This window comes from Vicugna pacos, chromosome 11 (assembly GCF_048564905.1).
Source record: "Vicugna pacos chromosome 11, VicPac4, whole genome shotgun sequence".
Lineage (NCBI taxonomy): Eukaryota > Metazoa > Chordata > Mammalia > Artiodactyla > Camelidae > Vicugna > Vicugna pacos.
In genome coordinates, this window is record NC_132997.1 from 60,596,140 (window position 1) to 60,615,716 (window position 19,577).

The window sequence follows — 19,577 nt, forward strand, 5'->3', positions numbered from 1 at the left end:
ATACTTGCACTGAGAGGAACATACAGGACAAAGTGTTAAGTTTCATGCCATCTCTCACACAGCCATACAGATTCCTTTGGTTTTCCACTGGTATCATGAAGGCAAATATGCTAATTCTTGAGATCTTTCTTACTTGCCCTATACCAATCAGGGTCGATGACTTTTTGAAGATGGCATATACGTACATATATGCATACATATACACACACATACATATACATATACAGAGAGAGAGAATATATTATTCAATTACCCAGTATGAGAGAACCTATTCAAATTTTAAACAGAACTTTAAATCCATTGTAGAATCACACGTGCTTATTTTAAAACCCACCATTACTTTCTCCTGGTTTTTCTTCTCCAAATGATTCTTTCATAACAGCATGAAGCAGCCCTTGCAGAGACAAGGTTCTGACATCTGAGTGTCCTTAACATTCACTTACTTTTGTGTCTAAGACAGACATGATCATTTCCTTGGCTTCCTTAACATCTTCTTTCTTTCCAGAAACCTTAATATGGGGATCTACAAGAAATTAGAAACAAAGGGCTCATAAGAAACCCCCAAACTCTGTTTTAAAACTGATGCTACAATATAAGAAAAGTGATGCCATAATAAACCCAGTATTTGGTTTATTCTAGGTGTATTGTCATTGTGCTAAAAACAGGAATATGAAAAATACCCAAACCATGCATTTATCTATGTTTTATTACTTCTAAACACTAGCTAACCCAACTTTAAATTTAATTGCAAAATAAGAATACCATGTGATTATTTTTTAAACAATTGAGGAGTCTATGCATTCACCTTATTAATTCATCTCTTGCTACATTCCAGGCCCTGATCTAAGCCTTTAAAATGCACTGACTCATTTAATCTACACATGGTTTTATGAGGTTACTTGCAGAGGAAACTAAGGCACAGAACAGTTAAGTAACTTGCCCAGAAAACTGTTCAGGGCTTATTATAATCCAGTGATTTCTAACTCTGGATCCATACTTTAAACTATGTGATAATTTAGAAGATATTTTATGGATCAAGGTTAATAGAAAAACACTTAATCTTCACTCAGTAATATTTAATATTTATTCAGAATTAGTATCAAGTGATTAAATATATGCTGTATCTAAATACTACTCAGCCATAAAAACAGAATGAAATAATGCTGTTTGCAGCAACATGGATGGCCCTGGAGATTGTCATTCTAAGTGAAGTAAGCCAGAAAGAGAAAGAAAAATACCATATGATATCACTCATATGTGGAATCTTAAAAAAAAAAAAAAAGGACACTATGAACTCATCTACAAAACAGAAACAGACTCGCAGACATAGTAAAAAATCTTATGGTTATCGGGGAAGAAAGGGGATGAGAAGGGACAAATTTGGGAGTTTGAGATTTGCAAATATTAACTACTATATATAAAAATAGATAGAAAATAAATTTCTTCTGTATAGCACAGGGATCTATAGTCAGTATCTTGTAACAGCTTTTAATGAAAAAGGATATGAAAACGAACATATGTATGTATATATATGACTAAAACATTATGCTGTACACCAGGAATTGACACATTGTAACTGATTATACTTCAATTAAAAATATATATATATATATATATGCACTATGTCTATTGTTTACTGCTGCCAGGGAATATTAGACAGTCAAGCATTCACTCATTCAGCAAATATTTTCTGAACCTCTACCATGTGCTGGGCACTATTCCAGGGGCTGGGAGATACATCAGTAACGAAAGAGCAAAGAAGGACTCTGTCCACATGGAGCTTGCAGTCTTGTGCAGGGAGGCAAAAATAAATCAAATAAACAAATTCCCTACTATATCAGAACATAACTATTATGAAAAAAAAAGAAAAAGGAGAACAGGACAAAGGATCAGGAAGACCAGCTATGGGAAGGGGCATTAGGCTTCACTGAGAAGTAAGGCGTAGGGGAGGCGAGGCAGTTGGCTGAGCTAGGATTTTCCAGGTGCAGGGAGACATCGGAGCTGAAGCTCTTGAGGTGGGGGGACATGCCTCTTGGATTCTCTCTTTAATCAGGTTTTCAAGTCTCCTCAGCAGTCTGGGTGTTCTGTTACCCTACCATCCTGGAGTAAGCGGAAAGTTCTACACCATTAGCTTTAGTGATAAAGCTGAATAACAGAAAATTTACCATCATCACAGTCATTAATAATGCCAATCTTACTGACTGCCTACAACACACTGCCTTCTCTGCTAAGTATACTTCATACACTTAGGTCAACAACAGAGTTAGCCAATGTTTGCTGAGCAACTTCCACAATGAGCAAGCAGTTCTGCCCAAGTCCTTCTAAACCATTGATTATCTAAAATAATCTAGTGTAGATTTTGTCAAACTATGGATACTTCCTGAAACTGATTTACGCTATCCTCTTCCACCCCACAGTCATCAATGCCATTGAAAGAGAGAGAGGAATCAAGAGACAGACAGACAGACAGGAATGAAAGACTGGAAGAGGAAGGAAACCATTTTCTAAAGCTACCCACTCTCAGGACCAGGATGGAGCAATCATAGTCAACAACAGTGCACCACGGAGCTTCAGAGCTCAGGAATGCATCTGGCCTCCTGGGGAGCCCTCCCCGCAGCTGTGCTTAATTTGAGTCGGTACCATCACCTCCGGCCCCACCCTCTCCCCAGACTGTGTCTCCCAGTGGAGGCTCCTGGCTTGGGCACTTCTCCTTATTCTGTTCTTTAATCCCTCCTCTGACATTTCCCCCATCAAAGGGACGTTGTGAAGATCAAAGACCTCAAGATTGGTTAAAACTTTCTAAAATGTTTAAATATCAGGTATTATAAGGAGAGGAGCCTAAATAAAAGTAGGGGAAAATTGAGGTTCGACCACCATATGCTGGGAGAGCCTCCTGTCCACACTGCTTGCTCCTTAATGAATCCTAACAGGAACCGCCCTTTCTGTGTGAGGCTCTGGCCAACTTTAACACACTTACGTAAACAAATATTCTCTTTAGTAATTCCTATCATATCCATTAGGACTCCTCTAGGCAATATTTACTCAAGAGCTGTCGACACTCAAAAGTTTGGTCTCAACGATCTTCAACTTTGCTTTCAACCACTGTAGGCTGACTCTGACATGAATGTCTACTAAAAACGCTCATTCCTCCAGCGGGGGTTCACAGCCTGGTGCTTCCCAAAACGTGCCTGCTCATCAGACACACTGGCAGCACTTGCTAAAACACAGGTTCCTGGGTCTCCAGGACCCAGCAATCAGCATTCTATTGTTTTCCCAAGTGATTCTTAAATCAAGGGTTGGACACAGTAGATCAAACCACATAAAAAATGTAATTGTAGTCTCTTATGTATTGGCCAAGTATATATAACATAAAATGCTTCTAAAGAAAAAAAATGTTTTTTCACAAAATAAATTAACAGTAAGTACTGAGTGGTATGACAATCTGGAAACCTATTACTTTGCAGTCTGGATAATCACATTAAAATTCCTTTGCATCTGCAGAGGGACAGGAAACCTCAGATCCAATTTAGGAAAGAATTTGATTTTCCACCATCTCTGCATCAACAGAACAATAAACAAAATAAAAAAGCAAAAGCCTCAATTAAAAAAAAGGTATTTCAAAGTGAAAGAGCACCATCTAGTGACCAACAATATAAACCATCAATGGACACACGAGACAAAAAAGTCACCAACAGCATGGAGCTGTCTCCAGGACCCAAATCAGGACCCAAACGATTCTTTAGATAATCAAGTCTTGTAAGTACGGAGAAAAATAAAAATGAAAAAATTCTGGCTCAGACTGCTTAAGTGGCCAGGAGTTTGTATTTGTCATTCCCTTTTCCCTCTTGTCAGAAGATACCCACAGGATTGGAGTCCTTATTCCCAGTTGAACTTAATGTGCTCATTCAAACCCCAAAGTACAATTCTCTGGTTTCAATGAGCGTTACAGTTTACCATTCAGGCTTGTCCGTGTAATACCACAAGGAACTAGGTTTCATTCAGACCCATTCTGGAAAAACTTGATGGAGAGATGAAAAATCAAAGTATGAACCATATTAATAAACCTAAACACAAGGAAAAGGTCAGCCATGAAGACTGCTGGAAGCTGGTGGAGAAACAGGAGGTAAGTGTGTAGTCTCCCCCTCCCCAAAGCTAACTGCTTTGGAGGACAGCTCTAATGTGGGCATGGCAGTTTGGAGCCATTACTCTAGAAACCATAGCCACTGCTGTGCAATCCACCCTCCAGCTCTCCGAACACAGGGATTGTCTTAACTGGTTTTGTAAGTTCCACCCTGCCAAATAAGGAGCAGATACTTGGCAAACTGTTGCTGAAAAGATTGATGGCTCCCCTATTTTTGGAGATGGCTAAACACAGAGACAGGGGCTGCAAATCTGTAGGCAGAGTCTAAACCTCCTATCCAAGGTGACCAGGTATCCTGCACTTCCAAAACAGTTTTGATTTCAAATATTCTGATTTTAGTACCTCTATGAAAATACAGAAAACTGTCAGATATTCATCCAGATTTTTGGTTTTTTAGGTTCCTCTACATCAGTCTGCTCTGCTTTCTGGTGTCACCTATGGAAGAGAGGAGACCAGACAGTGATCCAGCCTTCTATAGGTAACGTGAAGCTGTTCGGACAAGGGTATGATATGGGTGCTTTCTATGTGTACCCTGCAAAAGAGCTAAACTTTGGGGCTAAAAAAAAGTTGTTGTTGTTTTTTTCACAACTCTATATGGAGATTCATAAGGACTTGGTAAGGCAACAACTGTTTTCATAAGAACATGCTAAAACCCATACTTTCAGAAAAGATAAACACTTCAAAGAGTTGGGATGTCTCTACGAGCTGAAGTTATGGTTTTAAAAGATTTTCTCTTGAAACTCTGGTTTCTGCTCTCTGGTCTTCCATCCTGGGAAACACTCCCATTCCTGGAAACACTGATGAGTATTTGATTGTCTTTTCCTTCTCTCCTCAAGCTTAAACCCCCTGTTCCACAGCGTCTCACTCCTCACCCCATTCCATTTCACTCCTATCCCACAGCAAAAATCTACAGAAAAGTCTTGTTGGCCATTTCACTGCATTTATTATGCTACAGAAAGGAAGGCACTGTTGACACTTGATGAATTTAAGCCTTCAGTGTTCCACCAATGATCTGTCTGTAACTACCTTCCTGCCTCCATGACTGAAGGCTGTCGAGTGAAAAGATTCAATCAGAAAAATTCAAAGCAATGCTTTCATTCTCAGCATGTTCTCTCGGAGAGAGAAAACAACAGAAAATCCTTTGTTTGACTAACCCCACTCTCCCACTCACAACACCTCAAAATAAAAGACATCACGTTAGAACTGCACATCTGTTCCATATTGTGGCCTAAAGTCAAGTCGGCTTTGGCACACTTATGCCTATAAACAAACGATCAAACTGGCCTTAAATCCATAAGAAGAGACCAGTGGACAGAATTCACTTTCTCCTGGTTTGGAGCTCTTTTCACTTCTATTTCATGTTCTCCTTAAAGAGTCTTAGCCTTTAAACCTGTCTAACCAAGAAGGACACTGACCGGGGACAGGTCCGTCAACACCACTGGGAGTAGTCGGTGTTGACAGGCAGAGGATTTCAACTTCCTCTGAAATTCCCTCTGACCACTGCAGATATATCCACCATTGGCAAGTAGTTCCAAAGTAGTAACGGCCAAAATTTTTAAGTAAGGAAGACTTTGGCTCTAGGGTAAGAATTCTGTCAAACAGCCAAAATACATCAAGTCTCAGAAAAAGCCCCGCACGTCTCAAGGGCACTGCCTGACTTGGATCACACAGGGAGATGCTAGGGAAAACCAGCAGAGCCCACAGAGAAGGGGTGAACTTTCCACGTCTCTGACTCTGCCACAGGCTACACATTCCCTTCATGTTGTGGGGAAAGATGTAGATTCTACCGTCGTGATACTAAGTTCTGAATCCCCTTAAGCAAAAACAAGCTCTGTCACCTTGGAAAGGCCACTGAGTCTCTAGAGTATGCACTTCCTTCAAAAAAACGAGGGTGTTTGGTCAGATCATTGCTATACTCTCTCACAAATCTAAACTTCTTTGGTGTGACGCAGTCCTATCAGGTTCTTAAATTAAACCAACCTCAGAAACAATTTATTTTCCAACTCTTTGGTTATCTCATGATAAGTGGCTCACACCAAAGACATCTCAATCTTGAATGTTTCCAAGAACCTGAAGATGCAGGGCGTAAACACAAATATGTCTGAAAGAGCGACCTGCTTCTGAGCGGAGGAAGGTTAGCTCTGTGCAACCGCGGGGACAGACCCACCCCCGGCTTCAGACACGGCGGCCTGGGCTTTCCTGCTGTTCCGCAACACTCTAGGAACGCGGACGCGTGTATCAACGTAGATGGAGTCCAGTGTTCGCCCCGCGGGCATCTCTTGCATAAGGTGCTTGTAGGCGTGCTCGCACGCACACACAATGCAGCGACAACCCCACGTGGAGATGAGATTCTACCTCCAGCCCTACTTGAACAGGGTCCCAGTTCAAAATTAGACACCATCCAATGCGTCTGCTGTTTTGATCACTTTTCCTTTAGGCTGGAAAGTCACTTTGCTGATCAGCAAAAGTGAAGTAAGTTTACAGTCAACTGGCCATGGCCCAAATTTTTCTGTGAAACTAAAAAGAGTTTCCATCTGACTTCTTGAGAAACAGACTTTCCTTTTTAGACAGAAATGTTATATGGGTCAACTAACACCAGTATCACAATTTTTTTTGAAGTAAAGATAGACACTTTGTCAAGAGAGAGAGAAAACCTGAACTCACTTATTAAACCTGACTGGAAATGACTTTAAAAGAATGAAACAGTAACAGGAAGTCAATGCACTTTAAGCTTATTTTGTAGCCAGTAATATAGATGCCAGATTCTTTCAAGGGATGCTCTTTGACAACAAGAATTTCAATAAACTGAGTTAGGGTAAAAGGGCAAAGAGTCTATTTGGACAGGAAGAGCCGAAGCTCTAAGTATTTACGGCAAAATGTTGGTGAATGGCCATAACAGTTAGACATTACAACTGAGATCGAGAAAAAACAAATTCACCTAAGGCAACTATGCTGCTTTAGGATAAGGCTTATGTTCAGCCTTATTTACCTTGTCTTAAAACAAAAAATTAATCTACCTGCCAGTCAACTAGAAGAGAAAAGGAACAGTGAGATGTGAAAAAGCAAATATATTCTAAATTCAAAAACCTAGTTTTCACCAGGGGAAAAAAATGTTTCCATTATATACCATGATGCCCTTAGATAACTTCCTGTCAAAATTCCTTTTGGCAGAATGAAACAATACTCAACAGAGAAAGGGTATTCTTGACACGACAGGGGCATGAATGACACTAACAAACGAAAAGACAGAAACTACGGCAAGTTCCTCGAGACAATTTTCAGTTAAGTATTTGGCAGTGATTAGAGAGGGGGCGCCCTCTTCACTATGGAAATAAACACTTCAGGCGAGTTCTTGTGGAACGAAATGAAAGGGTGTACTCACGTACACCCTTTGGAGCATGATGGACCCTTCATCAAGTTGGCAGAAACTTGCTATCAGCCTGAGAAAATCTAAAGCTAGCTAGAAGATATATAAGAGCTTTTGCTGATGGAATACCAGCGTCCCCAACAAAATCAGCAATAAGACAGTTCAAATATAATGATAACATGCTATTATAATTGTTCTTTACTGATATTTCAATTTGAGGAGGAAATAAGGCATAAAAAAGGAGGTAAATTGCGCACATACCTCTTTTCTGTTAAGATTCCTCTGTACTCTATCAAAGGTATTTATTTAATCAGAAACAGAGCTTTAGGGATTCAGCAAAAACCTAGAAATGGTCTCAGAGAAAAACAGCAAAAGGCAGACGAAGTACAAAGCAAACTCAAGGCATGACAGACGAGATCACCAAGAACAGAGGTGTTTAAGGTGTGTGAGAACTGGAAAGCAGTTAACGGCTTTATAGTGTAAACCTCCTTATCTTATGCAGTGTAAACTGAACTCTAGCATAACTGCAGAGCTGCTGTTCAGGCAGAGGGAGGGAGAAAAAAAAATTCACAGCACAAGAGAAATCTAGCTTCGGAACACAGAAAGTTAAAAACACAAAGCTTAACTCAATTAGCGCTTCAAGTCTTTTAGAATCCGAGCTCTGCACTCTAGAGATAAGGAACAGGATTCTGGGAAGGGAGAGGAAGGGGAAGGAAGTGCCAGGAGGAGATCTGGAATCGTCAGGATGGTTTGTACCTAGTCTACAGAAAGTGTGAGCAGTGCGAGGTTATTCCCGGGGAGAACGCCACATACGGACAACTAGAGATGGGCAACTCGGTGACAGTGGGCACTCAGCCCAAGCCACATTGCGTGACAAAAGCAATAATCCAGGATGCAAGAACCCGGGATGAGGAAGGGGCGTGGGAAAAAAAGACTAGCCCCGTGGAGTGGAACTGGAGTCCAGTCTGATACTCAGTGGTCCATCTGATAAACGAGGGAGCCCAGAAGTGGGGCTGGAGGCTCGTGCCAGGATCAAGTATCCCCAGGAAACTACTGAGATAACAGCAAGTTATGCAAGAACTTCTAGGAGCCGGAAGTGACTGATCTTCAGTCTCTCTCCAAGGAATACTGATGCTCACAGTCTCCATGGCAGTCCCAGCGATACTGCCTGTGGTCTCAACCCCAAACTCTGTATCTGTGGCCAGGGCAGACTGCTCCGTCTTGCAGCAGCTGGGACCACTCATGCAAAGTCTTAACATGTAACTTCTGGCTGCCGTCACAGAGAAGCCACCAGACATTGAGGAGTCACACACATTACAAGAGGGACGTCCCGTCAGTGAAGATGTGACCCTGTCACACCACATACATGGTCCCTTTGTTTGATGTCTGGCTTATGCAGAGGAGAAATTTAAAAAACAGAAATTGTGTCTTTTGAAAAAGGTATTTGAGGCACAATTAAGGGTTTATGTAAGACATAGCACAATTCTTACGAGCTCAGTTCTAAAAATAACTCACCAGCTTGAGACTGGCATTAAAATTCTCCACCTTTCTCTTCTTTGTTGTAAGATCTCGTGAGGAAGTTTTACAGATTGCACTGCAGACCAGCTAATTAAGGGTTCAGATGACTCTGGGTGGTAAAGATAGTTCAATCTTTTTTATGATCTCAAGAAAGTTAGTAATGTTTACAAAAAAAATTGAAAGTATCTAATATTAGGTAAATGAGCCTGAAAATTATTTGGAAAATGCCTACCTGCCAATCCTTCCCTCCCACCCCCACTGCACCATCCACAGACCCGCTCAGCAGCTGGCGGGTGACTGGTTTTTATGCGGCCGCACAGCTCGGAAACAATAGTCATCCCCTGTGTCCAGCTGTAAACTATTCTCTGTATTGTTTTTCTCGCTCACTCACTCGTATTTTTCTGGTAACTGTTTCCAGTAACTAGGAACCAAGCGTCTTAATTTCTCAGTCCTAAGAGATTTCTGTCTTCTGGGGGAAATGTAGTTTAAATTATCTAATAACTTTAAAATGGTCCTTTATTGTTCTTAATAAAAAAAAAATCTAAAGTTACCTTGAGGCCTAACGATTTCTAAATTCAGTATTCACCAAATATTTATCCAAAGGTAATACTCCTGCTTAAATATCTTAAATAATGAAAAATTGGAGAGTTCAGTATTTTAAAAACTGACTAGTCTTTTGAGAACAAGGACGTAGGGGTGTCTCATCAAAAATCACAGAAAACAAATGTCACCTGATAAGGTGTGACAAATCTGTTGTATCTTTTCTAACAAGAAATTTGATCATCTTAAATAAATACGAAAGCAGGTGTGCACAGTCTTTGAATGCAATTATAGGCTGGTTCACAGGCCCCACAAAAATGATCCATAGACCTTTCCTGCCCAGCAAGGGAGTCTGGCTGTAGAATGACACAGTGGTTTAGAGAAATTCCATACAGAGAGCTCCTCTAAATCAAGGGAAAAAACACTAATTGTCTCATAGGAAAATAGGCAAAAAAAAAAAAAAAGGGATAAATAACCTAATAGAAAAATGGTCAATCAATAGATAATTTAAATCATCAACAAAAGCAATATGTAAACATGAATAAAATTTATTAAATTTTTTTTTAAATTGAGAAAGATTTTTTAAATTGTAGGGCTAACAAGGATGTAATTAGACAAACTAGCATACTCTTGATGGAAATAAAAACTGGTGAAAAATGTTTGGAGAGCAATTTGGAAATATTAATGAAGACTCATAATATCATAATTTCAAGGATACATACATACATATTCCGTAGAATAAAAAGGAAAACAACCAAATTAACAGCAACTACTTCTAAATAGCTGGATCACAGGTAATTTTCATTTTACTTATGCTTCAGGCTCTTCTGTATTTCTACTATTTTCTACTACTAAATACAGAAATACTTTCTGTATTTCTACGTTTATAATGTGAGAAAAATATGCATACTTTAAAAGAAGATCATCTGTATCAGTAAAACCTGAAACATCTTGCTCCCGTTACATCCTTGTACTTTAAAACAAAATGTATTTAAGTCAGAACTCCTCGTTTTCCAAGCACAATATTTCAAGAAGAATTCTCTTAAAAACTGAGACCTTTAAAAATGTGCATGATTATAACAACAGTGCCTTCTCAGTTAGCAAAGTTCCTTCTTTCTCACTTACAACTCTGTGACAGGCTTCTTGCCAGGCGTTTCCTGGACTTTACCTCTTTTTATTTGTTGTGCCCTTGCCCTTCCTAGTTTATCGACATACTTTGGCTCTAACACAGACTTCCCCAGTGAAACTGGAGCAAGACTATGTAATGATGGGGTGAACTGTAGTGGAAAGACACAGCCAGAACAGAGTCCAAAGAGCTGGTGAAGGGCGTGTGTTCACCGCCACCACACACTACACATGGAATTCTTTCCAACATTTATGGCCACATGTCTCTTTTTCTTCAGCAATTGTTTCCAAGATAAATGGAAACAAAAGCAATCCTGGTAGTGAGATTATAGTGCTCCTTCTTGAAAGAATTCTCCCATGTCCCCCACCAAGCAAAGACACTGAGAGAAGCATTACTTACGTATCATTCCCACTGTGCGATTAAACCACTGATTAACGTAAGTAAGTAATCATCTCTAAGTCAGTGCCCTCATAACAAAAATAGCTTCAGCAGGGTGGCAGTAACAATTCCTCTGTCTGCTCAGCACAGAAGTCCAAGAATTGAAAACCTCTGCCCCAGGTTCCTCCGCTCTGCTCTGGGCCCAGGAAGCTGAACCAGCATCTCTGGCTGGAGCTGCGGCTCCATGGCGGGGACTCCACTGAGCACCCTCGGCCCCGCCCCTTCTCCCAGGCTCCCACCACTCTGTCCTCCCCCTGCCCCTTCAGCCCTTGGGTGCAAATGGTTTCCAGCTATTGCCAGTTTTTGTGCCTCTTCATCTATTAATAACTCTCCGCTCATCTACTCTGTCTACTCTAAGTAGCTCGCTCCTTTGTGTGAGTTTATTTAAATCACTGGGAGTTGATTTTGGCTTTTGTCAGACCAAGACTGAGAGGACACCTGTTTCACCAACTCCTCTTCTTCTCTGGACAAGAAAGTGTGCCTGAGGTTGAGGTGGTGAAGTGGGGGACCCGGCCTTCAGCATCAGTGCCACCTCTTCTCCACAAAGGCACCATTAGGGGTGGACCCTATGCCTTCCTTACATGGGTTAAAAATAATATTCCTCAGGTCTTAGCAGACATGTTCAGAAAAGACTGATTTCCTCTTATTGCTCAACACAGCCAATCTCACAACTATAGTAAAGAACTGTAATACAGTTCTCTCTTTATTTTCTTTTTATTTTCTCTCCTCCGTCCCTCCCTCCCACCACACCCATTGCTGTCTCTCTGCCTCTCTCTCCACAGGCTGTGCAAATGCATTTCCACCATATGGTCATGTTCACCCTGGTACATTACCAGAAGTATCCTGGCACCTTCAGATGTTCCTAGATAAATGTGTTGTAATGTTTATAGGACCTTTGAGAAACATGTGTGGATTCAACAGCACTTAAAAATTTCTGTAATATTTTCTGGGCTTCTATGCAACTTTTACCTCTAAAGTATTTGTTTGCATGCCTCCCCAAAAGACCACCATTTTAAACATATACATACATCTGTTTTGTGCCAACTTCAAATCTGCAGAAGTGGAATTTCTCTAAACCACTGCATCATTCTACAGCCGGACTCCCTTGCTGGGCAGGAAAGGTCTATGGATCACTTTTATGGGGCCTATGAACCAGCCTATAATTGCATTCAAAGACTGTGCACACCTGCTTTCGTAAATTTTTTGAATGAATCTATAGCGTCTCAAGAAGGCTGTAAATGTTAAGAAGTCTTGGTCTAAGGAGTATGGAATTTTTATCGACATTAGGAGAGCCTATTTTAAAACATTCAAATATTCAATTTTCGTTTGGCACTAATGCAAGCTGCTATTTATCTTCTATTCAGAAATTTTCAACAGTTATACTTTTGAATATAATTTCAGCAATTACATTTAAAACATGAATGTTAACCAATAAGATGACACCAAACTTGTGTTCATTTCACTCAGTTATTTTAAGAGACACAGGAGGAAACAGTAACAATCAGAAAGAATGGAATGTCTGTGAAAGAAGGTACAACTGAATCAAGTTATCTCTTTTTAAAAACTCTTATTTTTTTTAAGAGTAAAAATCCTAGAATTTTTATCATTCTGCTCCAGAAGTAGATCTTTATTCAACAGATGATGTGAAATCTTGTTTCAGAACAACAACTTGAATCATATCAAAAAACTTCAGACCTGGAATGGAACTGAGTCCTAATCCCCTCCCCTTCTTCCCTCATCAGGTTCACTCAGGGCCCAGTTTTTCAAAACTCCCCACTCCCAGCAAGCTTTCTTCTCTGTAACATTCCTCCCGAAATGTCATCAAGACTGCTACATTCTTATTGACAGAAAGTGTACTACTTTTGCAACCAGCAAAAGTTATTTGTTAAAAATAATTCCCTTCAAACCATCTTTCTCATCATAAACCTCCAATGATTCCCCAACTTTACAGAATCAAAATCGTGGACTGTTTGCTGTACTCTTCAAAACCTTAATGATTGGGATCTCACTCAGCTGTTTCTCTTTCACTTCCCGTCTTTCCCTTTATAACCTGCGCTACAGCCAAACCTAAACACTCACCATTACAACGAAACGTCCCATGACTCCCTATCCCCACGCCTCTGTGCTTGAAGTCATCACACAACGCACTGTTCCCTACGTTCAGCTCAACCTGTCCAATCCACCCACCTAAGGTCAACTCCAACGTCACGTTTCATCAGGTCCCTCCAGTGCCAAGTACATCTCTGCTGGCTTCTCCTGTCACTGTTCATCCCCGAGCAGCCCTGCACATGCTCCCTATTATCCACACACCTACCACTCTCCTCAGTCTGCAGGCTCCCTGATCTGACGGGATGCACTGTGTGCATGTTTATATCCTCCACAGAATATGCTGCTCACTGCATCTTAGAATCCAGGCATTGGATGACTGGCTTTCATGAGACTGACTGAGATTTTTCATGTCTGTGTCCCCACCTCCTCCACACAAAGAAGCCCACTGCTCTTGGCACACCCATCACAGCCACCAGCTACACTCGCCATCATTTTGTTCTGGGGCAATCGTCCCTGCTTCCCTCCCTTGTCCCTTCTAGGAACTGATTTTAAGTGAAGAAATTTTAAATTTTTTTGAATCTTTAATCTCTGGCACACCCTCACACCCTCTGCTGCATTTCCCCTCCCCGGACTGTCCCATCAAGTGCCAACAACTTCTCTTTTACTATGGTTTTAATATAAATTACATTAACATGTCTCTGATTAGCTTTATTACATGAGTATTTCTTTTTTAATGGGAAACTCCTATTGGACTGTTCGCATCATGAAGACAGATTAATAAAAGACAATATGATAAACTCTTATTCCGGGCTTTTTAGGAAAACATTTATATGCGATTTGACATTTGATCTTTTACTTTCCCTCCCTCCCCCCCCGGGTGGGGGAGGGTAATTAGGTTTGTTTATTTATTTTAATGGGGGGACTGGGGATTGAACCCAGGACCTCACGTATGCTAAGCACATTCTACCACTGAGCTGTACTCTCCCACCTTCCCTCACTTTTAAGGAGTAGTAGGAATGTCCAACACAGCAGCACAGTAACTCCCTAGAGTGGACAGATTCCCTCTGCGGCCTGTGAGAGGAGAGCATTTGAGAAGAGAAAGGTAAGGATTAAAACGAGGTGTATCCACTTTGTTGTCACCTCACTGTTCCTTCCCGCTCCCTGCGCCAAAAAGCAAAATAATCAGATTAGATCATTATGGCCACAATAGGAATTCTAAAACCGAGAAATCAATGAAGACTAATTTAGCATAAATCCATCACATCTCTATGATTTATATTTTTCATAGCAGAGTCTCTCAGTGATACATTATAAATTAGAAAATCCAGCAAAGGAGTTTTAAGCAAGACTTCTAGAAGTTAAACTAGGTCATATCTGCTACATATTATAAATGATTACTCAGAAAATTTTAGGAGTTTTCATTTTGCAATGGTAATTAAAAACTTAACCACTGGTTCAGATAGCTTTGAAAGACCATATAATAAAGACATGTAAACCTGGAACACTTTGCAAGTCCTATTTTCAAAAATCTCCCATGTTCATAATAATCGGTACAAAAGTCCCTAACCCACACTACTTTATTGAGCATTTTCTATGTATTCCCACTTTTAGGAATTTAGGCCCAAATCTTAAATATCTGGGGATCCTCTCAGCTTCCTAGCTGCTAAAATACAAACATGGTATATGGTTAATGAAATAAAACATATGATGAAGGTGAAACCTCAAAATAAAAAAGCCATCAATATTCACACAAATATTTTCCAAAGGAAGATAACAATTATTGAATGCTCAAGTTTAGACCTGTTTATGTATCTACGGTTGGGCCAACATGGGTTCAGAGAATACAAGTTAAGAGATAGAGAAAAATGAGAAATTCAAAATCGAAGAAAATACGTGACATGGTACTCATTTTCATAATGGTATAAAATCCTTCCCTAATGAAATATGGGCATGAAACGGGGGGGGGGGGTTGCTTCAAAAATTACGAGATTTTATTGTTGAAGAAGATATCTTAGCTCCTTCAGTTGATAACTCTGAGATGATCCAACTGTTACGATTTGCATTAACGCGCACAAGTGTATGTGCTAACAAGGAAGTGAAACATTTTCCTGCACCCACACTCAATTACTCTCCCTACTCCATTCCAGGGAGAGCAGTGACATTTAAAAATACATGCACGGGGCTATTCTCCTACTACAGTATTCCATCAAGGTCCAGCTGCCCTGCCACGCCTCTCTACCCCTCCCCACAGCCCTGTACCCAAGACGAGATTTGCCCTTACTCTGGCTCATGGATTGCTTTCTCTTGGTACATGATCAGCATGAACTGCCTGTGCAACCACCAGACACTCACAGCAGTGTAACTGGAGAGCAGTACTACTGTCCGGCCTGAGTGATCAAGATTTTCAAACCAGCAGGAGGAAGCTTTGGGGGTTGGGAATGTGGGGCTAAGAACTGGGCCAAAAGGGAACATTCCGCACTGCACCCAGTAACACAACACGTCCTCTGATGTTACTGGGACTTGAAAGATTTCATGTGCCTTGTGGACTAACTCTATCGTGTGCCTGGGAAAGAGATGGAGTTATGGCAGTCAGATTCACTGGCATCTTTCAACAGACCTACCTTTCTCTGTAACACCTGCTTCTGTGATTAAATTTTAACGGTGCTTTTTTCCTCTTAATAGAGCTCAGAAGTGAAACAGGCATTAACTTTTCTGACAAAAGTACTCGTAAGTACAGAAGCACGAGAAGTACCCTTTTAGAGCAGGAGAATGGTCTTTTCCCCTTCTGAGTCCATACCTTAGAATCCAAAATTTTAGTTGAAGAAAGGTTAGACTGCTTCATTTGTGCTATGGCCTACCCTGAACTGTGCTCAAGTAGGTTTTCAAATCTGAGATAGTAAAGGAAGTCTCATACCCTTGTCAGAGAACATGTTTCAGGCTTCACACTGAGAGTTTATTATGTGCAACCTCACTAATGTGAATGTCACCAATTCAAACAAGGAAGCTTTGAGCCAGGCTGGGGTTTACTTTTCTTTGGAAATTAAGAAAGTGCTAATAAGTAAATGAATGTAAATAAAAATGGGCTAGAGAAATGCTATTTGAACACCATCTGGTCCTTCAGAAGCCAAATTTATACCTTTTAAACCATAAACTACCAACAGAATCATAATAACTAGTCATTAAACTAGCCTCCTCAGGAGTATTAGGTAATAATTTGATAATACAATCCAAAGGAAGGAAAGAAAACTGTCTTCAAATAATAGCTTTTGAATTCAAATTTCCTCCTAGTTAACACAGACTGATTATTCTGGATGAGTAGTGATTTACTGAAATGTTTGTTCTCACATAATTTGTTGATTATTCCCAGACAGGCTAGTGAAGTTGCCCAATTTTATTCCATTTTCATTTCCTCGGTGTCCCTGAATTCAGTCCACTAATTTTATATTTTTCTCTCTATTGGATTAAAGAAAATTAAAGGCATAAAATTTAAAACCAACCCTTTTTCCTGTTTTAGAAATAAAGTGGGAAACACTTGACCTGGAACCCCCCAAAAAGGAAATTATGGCCCAATTTCAAGGCTCTCTGTTTCCCTCTCCTGAGTCTGGGGCGGGTTTTACGCTTACTCAGGTCTTTTTGCCCTTCTGCTATATCAGCACATACACACACGTATCCCCTTCTCCACTTTCTGTATGCTTTACTGCCTTAAGCATTTCTTTCGCTTTTTCATCCACAAGCGAATTTCAGGCCCCTTCCAAGTTAATGGATCTCTCTGCCAATAAGGTGTCCGGAAAAGGATACCACATGCCAAGTACAGATTTTCCCCACAGTCACATAAACTAGATTTTTTCCACATCTGCTGCTCACGTCTAAGGTCTCTGGGTAAGCAAGCTAAATTCTTACAGATCCTTGATGGAATTGTGTTTCTGGCAATTTGCAGTCATTTCTAGCTCTCTGTGTTTGAACATTTGCCTAATAACATTCAAAAGCCAAAGGTAGGCAAATGGTTATTATCAAAGTAAAATCAGTATGAGTCCTGGTTCTACCGATGTGAACTCTGTTTCCTTCTCATAAAACGGTTTTGATAAACTGCCTATTTCCTAATACGTGCTTAGTGAACATAAGTATGTGTTACTGCACCTACACCTTCCAGGGGCCCCCAAACAGCACTAAACTTACAGCAATTTTATGACTGAGTCTTCACCCGGTATTCCTTCTCAGACTCTTTTCCCGCCTTCTCTCCCTCTGCTCCCAAGGTATCCCCTTTGGCATCTGTCTGTGTCATTTGCCTGGATAATCCATCTACTAGTGTAGCTTTAACTCCCACCCAACGCCCCAGTGCTTTCCAGCTCTAGTTTCCCAGCTTTGGTCTCCCTACAGTTCCAGCCACTAGCAAACAACTTCTCGCTAACCTTACACTCTCCAATTTCAACATGGAAGGTCCAAAATTTATTACTGTCCTCTCTGCTTTCGGGAGAAATGGGCATCTCCAGAGTTTAGGAAGAAACGTGCTTGTGCAAAAAAAAATAGTTCAAAGATGAACAGATCACCAGCATGTGATCCTGTCCCACCTGACAGGGTCTGTGCTCAGAACTGAATTCCTCCTGGTTCTCTCCCCACCGTGAGTAATTCATCTTCAGCGGCACCCGCCAGGGTGGCGCTAACCATTATTAGGAATCACTGTATTTATTTTTTTTCTTTGAATAAGGCCAAAATTTATGAAGTTCACTTTTATCTGCAAACATGTTCTTCCTTCATCTAAACCAGATTTAACTTGTCTTTTGGGGATGCTGTCTTAGGAGAATCTCAGGGCTACATGCTCATAGTTCAAAAATCACCTTTAAAAGCTGGCCAACTCGTGCGATCAGCTACAGTGGCTGCTGCCTGAACAACATAGGGAAAAGAAGATAAAATACATGTTAGGCAATAATTCTTCCCAAAGTCTCCAATGTCTTTAAAGTAACTATCCTATTTTTTCAAGGTTTATTCATTACTGGAAAACTCTTATTATTTTTATCCCTGGTAGGGATGGCAAGATTGTGTCAGTATGAAGATCTGACAGAACGACATCTGGGTATCAGGAGGGAAATCACTTCATGTTAACAACTCAAGAGTCAGTGGCTTCCCCTACCTTTCCTTTACTCACGAAGAGATCACAGGGCTTTGAAACAGCAAACATAATAGAGCTGGCTTCATTTTTCATTTAGAACCTATGAAATTCAGATAGACCTTCTATTCCACTGAGTCTGCCCACACAGGGAGGGGGGTCTGCTGTGGCCGTGGAGAACGCACTGACCATCCTTTGTTCAAAGATGCAATTGCCCAAATACTGCACTGTGATTATAAGGCAAATCTAGAAAGAGAGGAATACTCTTTTTATTTATTTTTTTTAAGTTCTAAAGTACACTTGCACGTTTGGCCAATGCCTTTTAATTTCCATCTCACAATAAAAACTCAAGTCAATTGCCATGTAAAGAAAATTTTGAAGAGAGAATGTACAGGAGCTTAATGCCACGTACGTCACGTGGCCCAAGTGGCCCACTGTGACAGTCAGTCCACTCACTTAACCAGACAGGCCGGACCTCGCCTGCAGCAGGGCAGACCAGACCCCTGGGCTTGTAAAGAATGCCAGGCACCTAATAACCTACTCCTCTTTCTCTAACCACATGATGTGGAAACAAAAGAAAACAAAGTTGACTACATTTTTGGCCAGATACCATGGAAAACCTTATGGATTTTTGATCTTGGCACTTCCACTGTATGCTTCAGACATTTTGTGCTGTATTCAGCAAGCCTGACAACGACCCTCTCCAACATTTCACAGACATTCCCATCAAGCTGGCTGCAAATCAGATCTCAGCGTCTGACCCGACTTCCTCATGTCGGTGGCACCTCTTCCAGTCTCTTGTCTTGTTCTCTTCCAGTTTCCATGATTTTTGCTTTTCTGTGTTTGCACTTTCTTCAGCTTTCACTTACTTGGCCTTGAATCTGATAGGCTCAGAGAGGCTCCTGGCCACAAATTTCCACTCAAGTGAGGAGGAACGGGCCTGTCCCAGGCTGGGGGCACAGGGTGTGCAGCCTCTTTCCGACGTAAATCAACAACAGTGACATGTGGGGGAAGCAGTGCCAAGCTGACAACAGACACTTGAAAAAGGCTTCAGATAGAAACCTGGACTCCCACCTACAAAACAAAGCTGACTTCTACAACTGGACGTATTTGCATCTGGCTGGAGACTCCCAGTTCTTTCCTGATGGAAATATTTCATAAGAACTTTTTCCCTACAAAAATCATCATGGAAATGGTTGCTTTTCTCAGTGGCTGATGTGAACTTCAAAACTCATCAGTTCTTAAAATGTGCTGATGGAAAGGATTATATAGGCAGTTAACTCCAGGCTCCTGG

At 40.8% G+C, this 19,577-nt stretch overlaps 1 protein-coding gene across 6 annotated transcripts in view; it reads right to left on the reverse strand.

Moving 5' to 3' along the window:
* Positions 1-19,577, reverse strand: part of BICC1 (BicC family RNA binding protein 1) — a 330,629-nt gene that overhangs the window by 39,556 nt on the left and 271,496 nt on the right. For all 6 annotated transcript variants that reach the window (XM_072971490.1, XM_072971491.1, XM_031682483.2 and 3 more), the window contains one exon: positions 444-523. In XM_072971490.1, the coding sequence (XP_072827591.1) occupies positions 444-523 (80 nt within the window). The remainder of the gene's footprint in view (positions 1-443; positions 524-19,577) is intronic.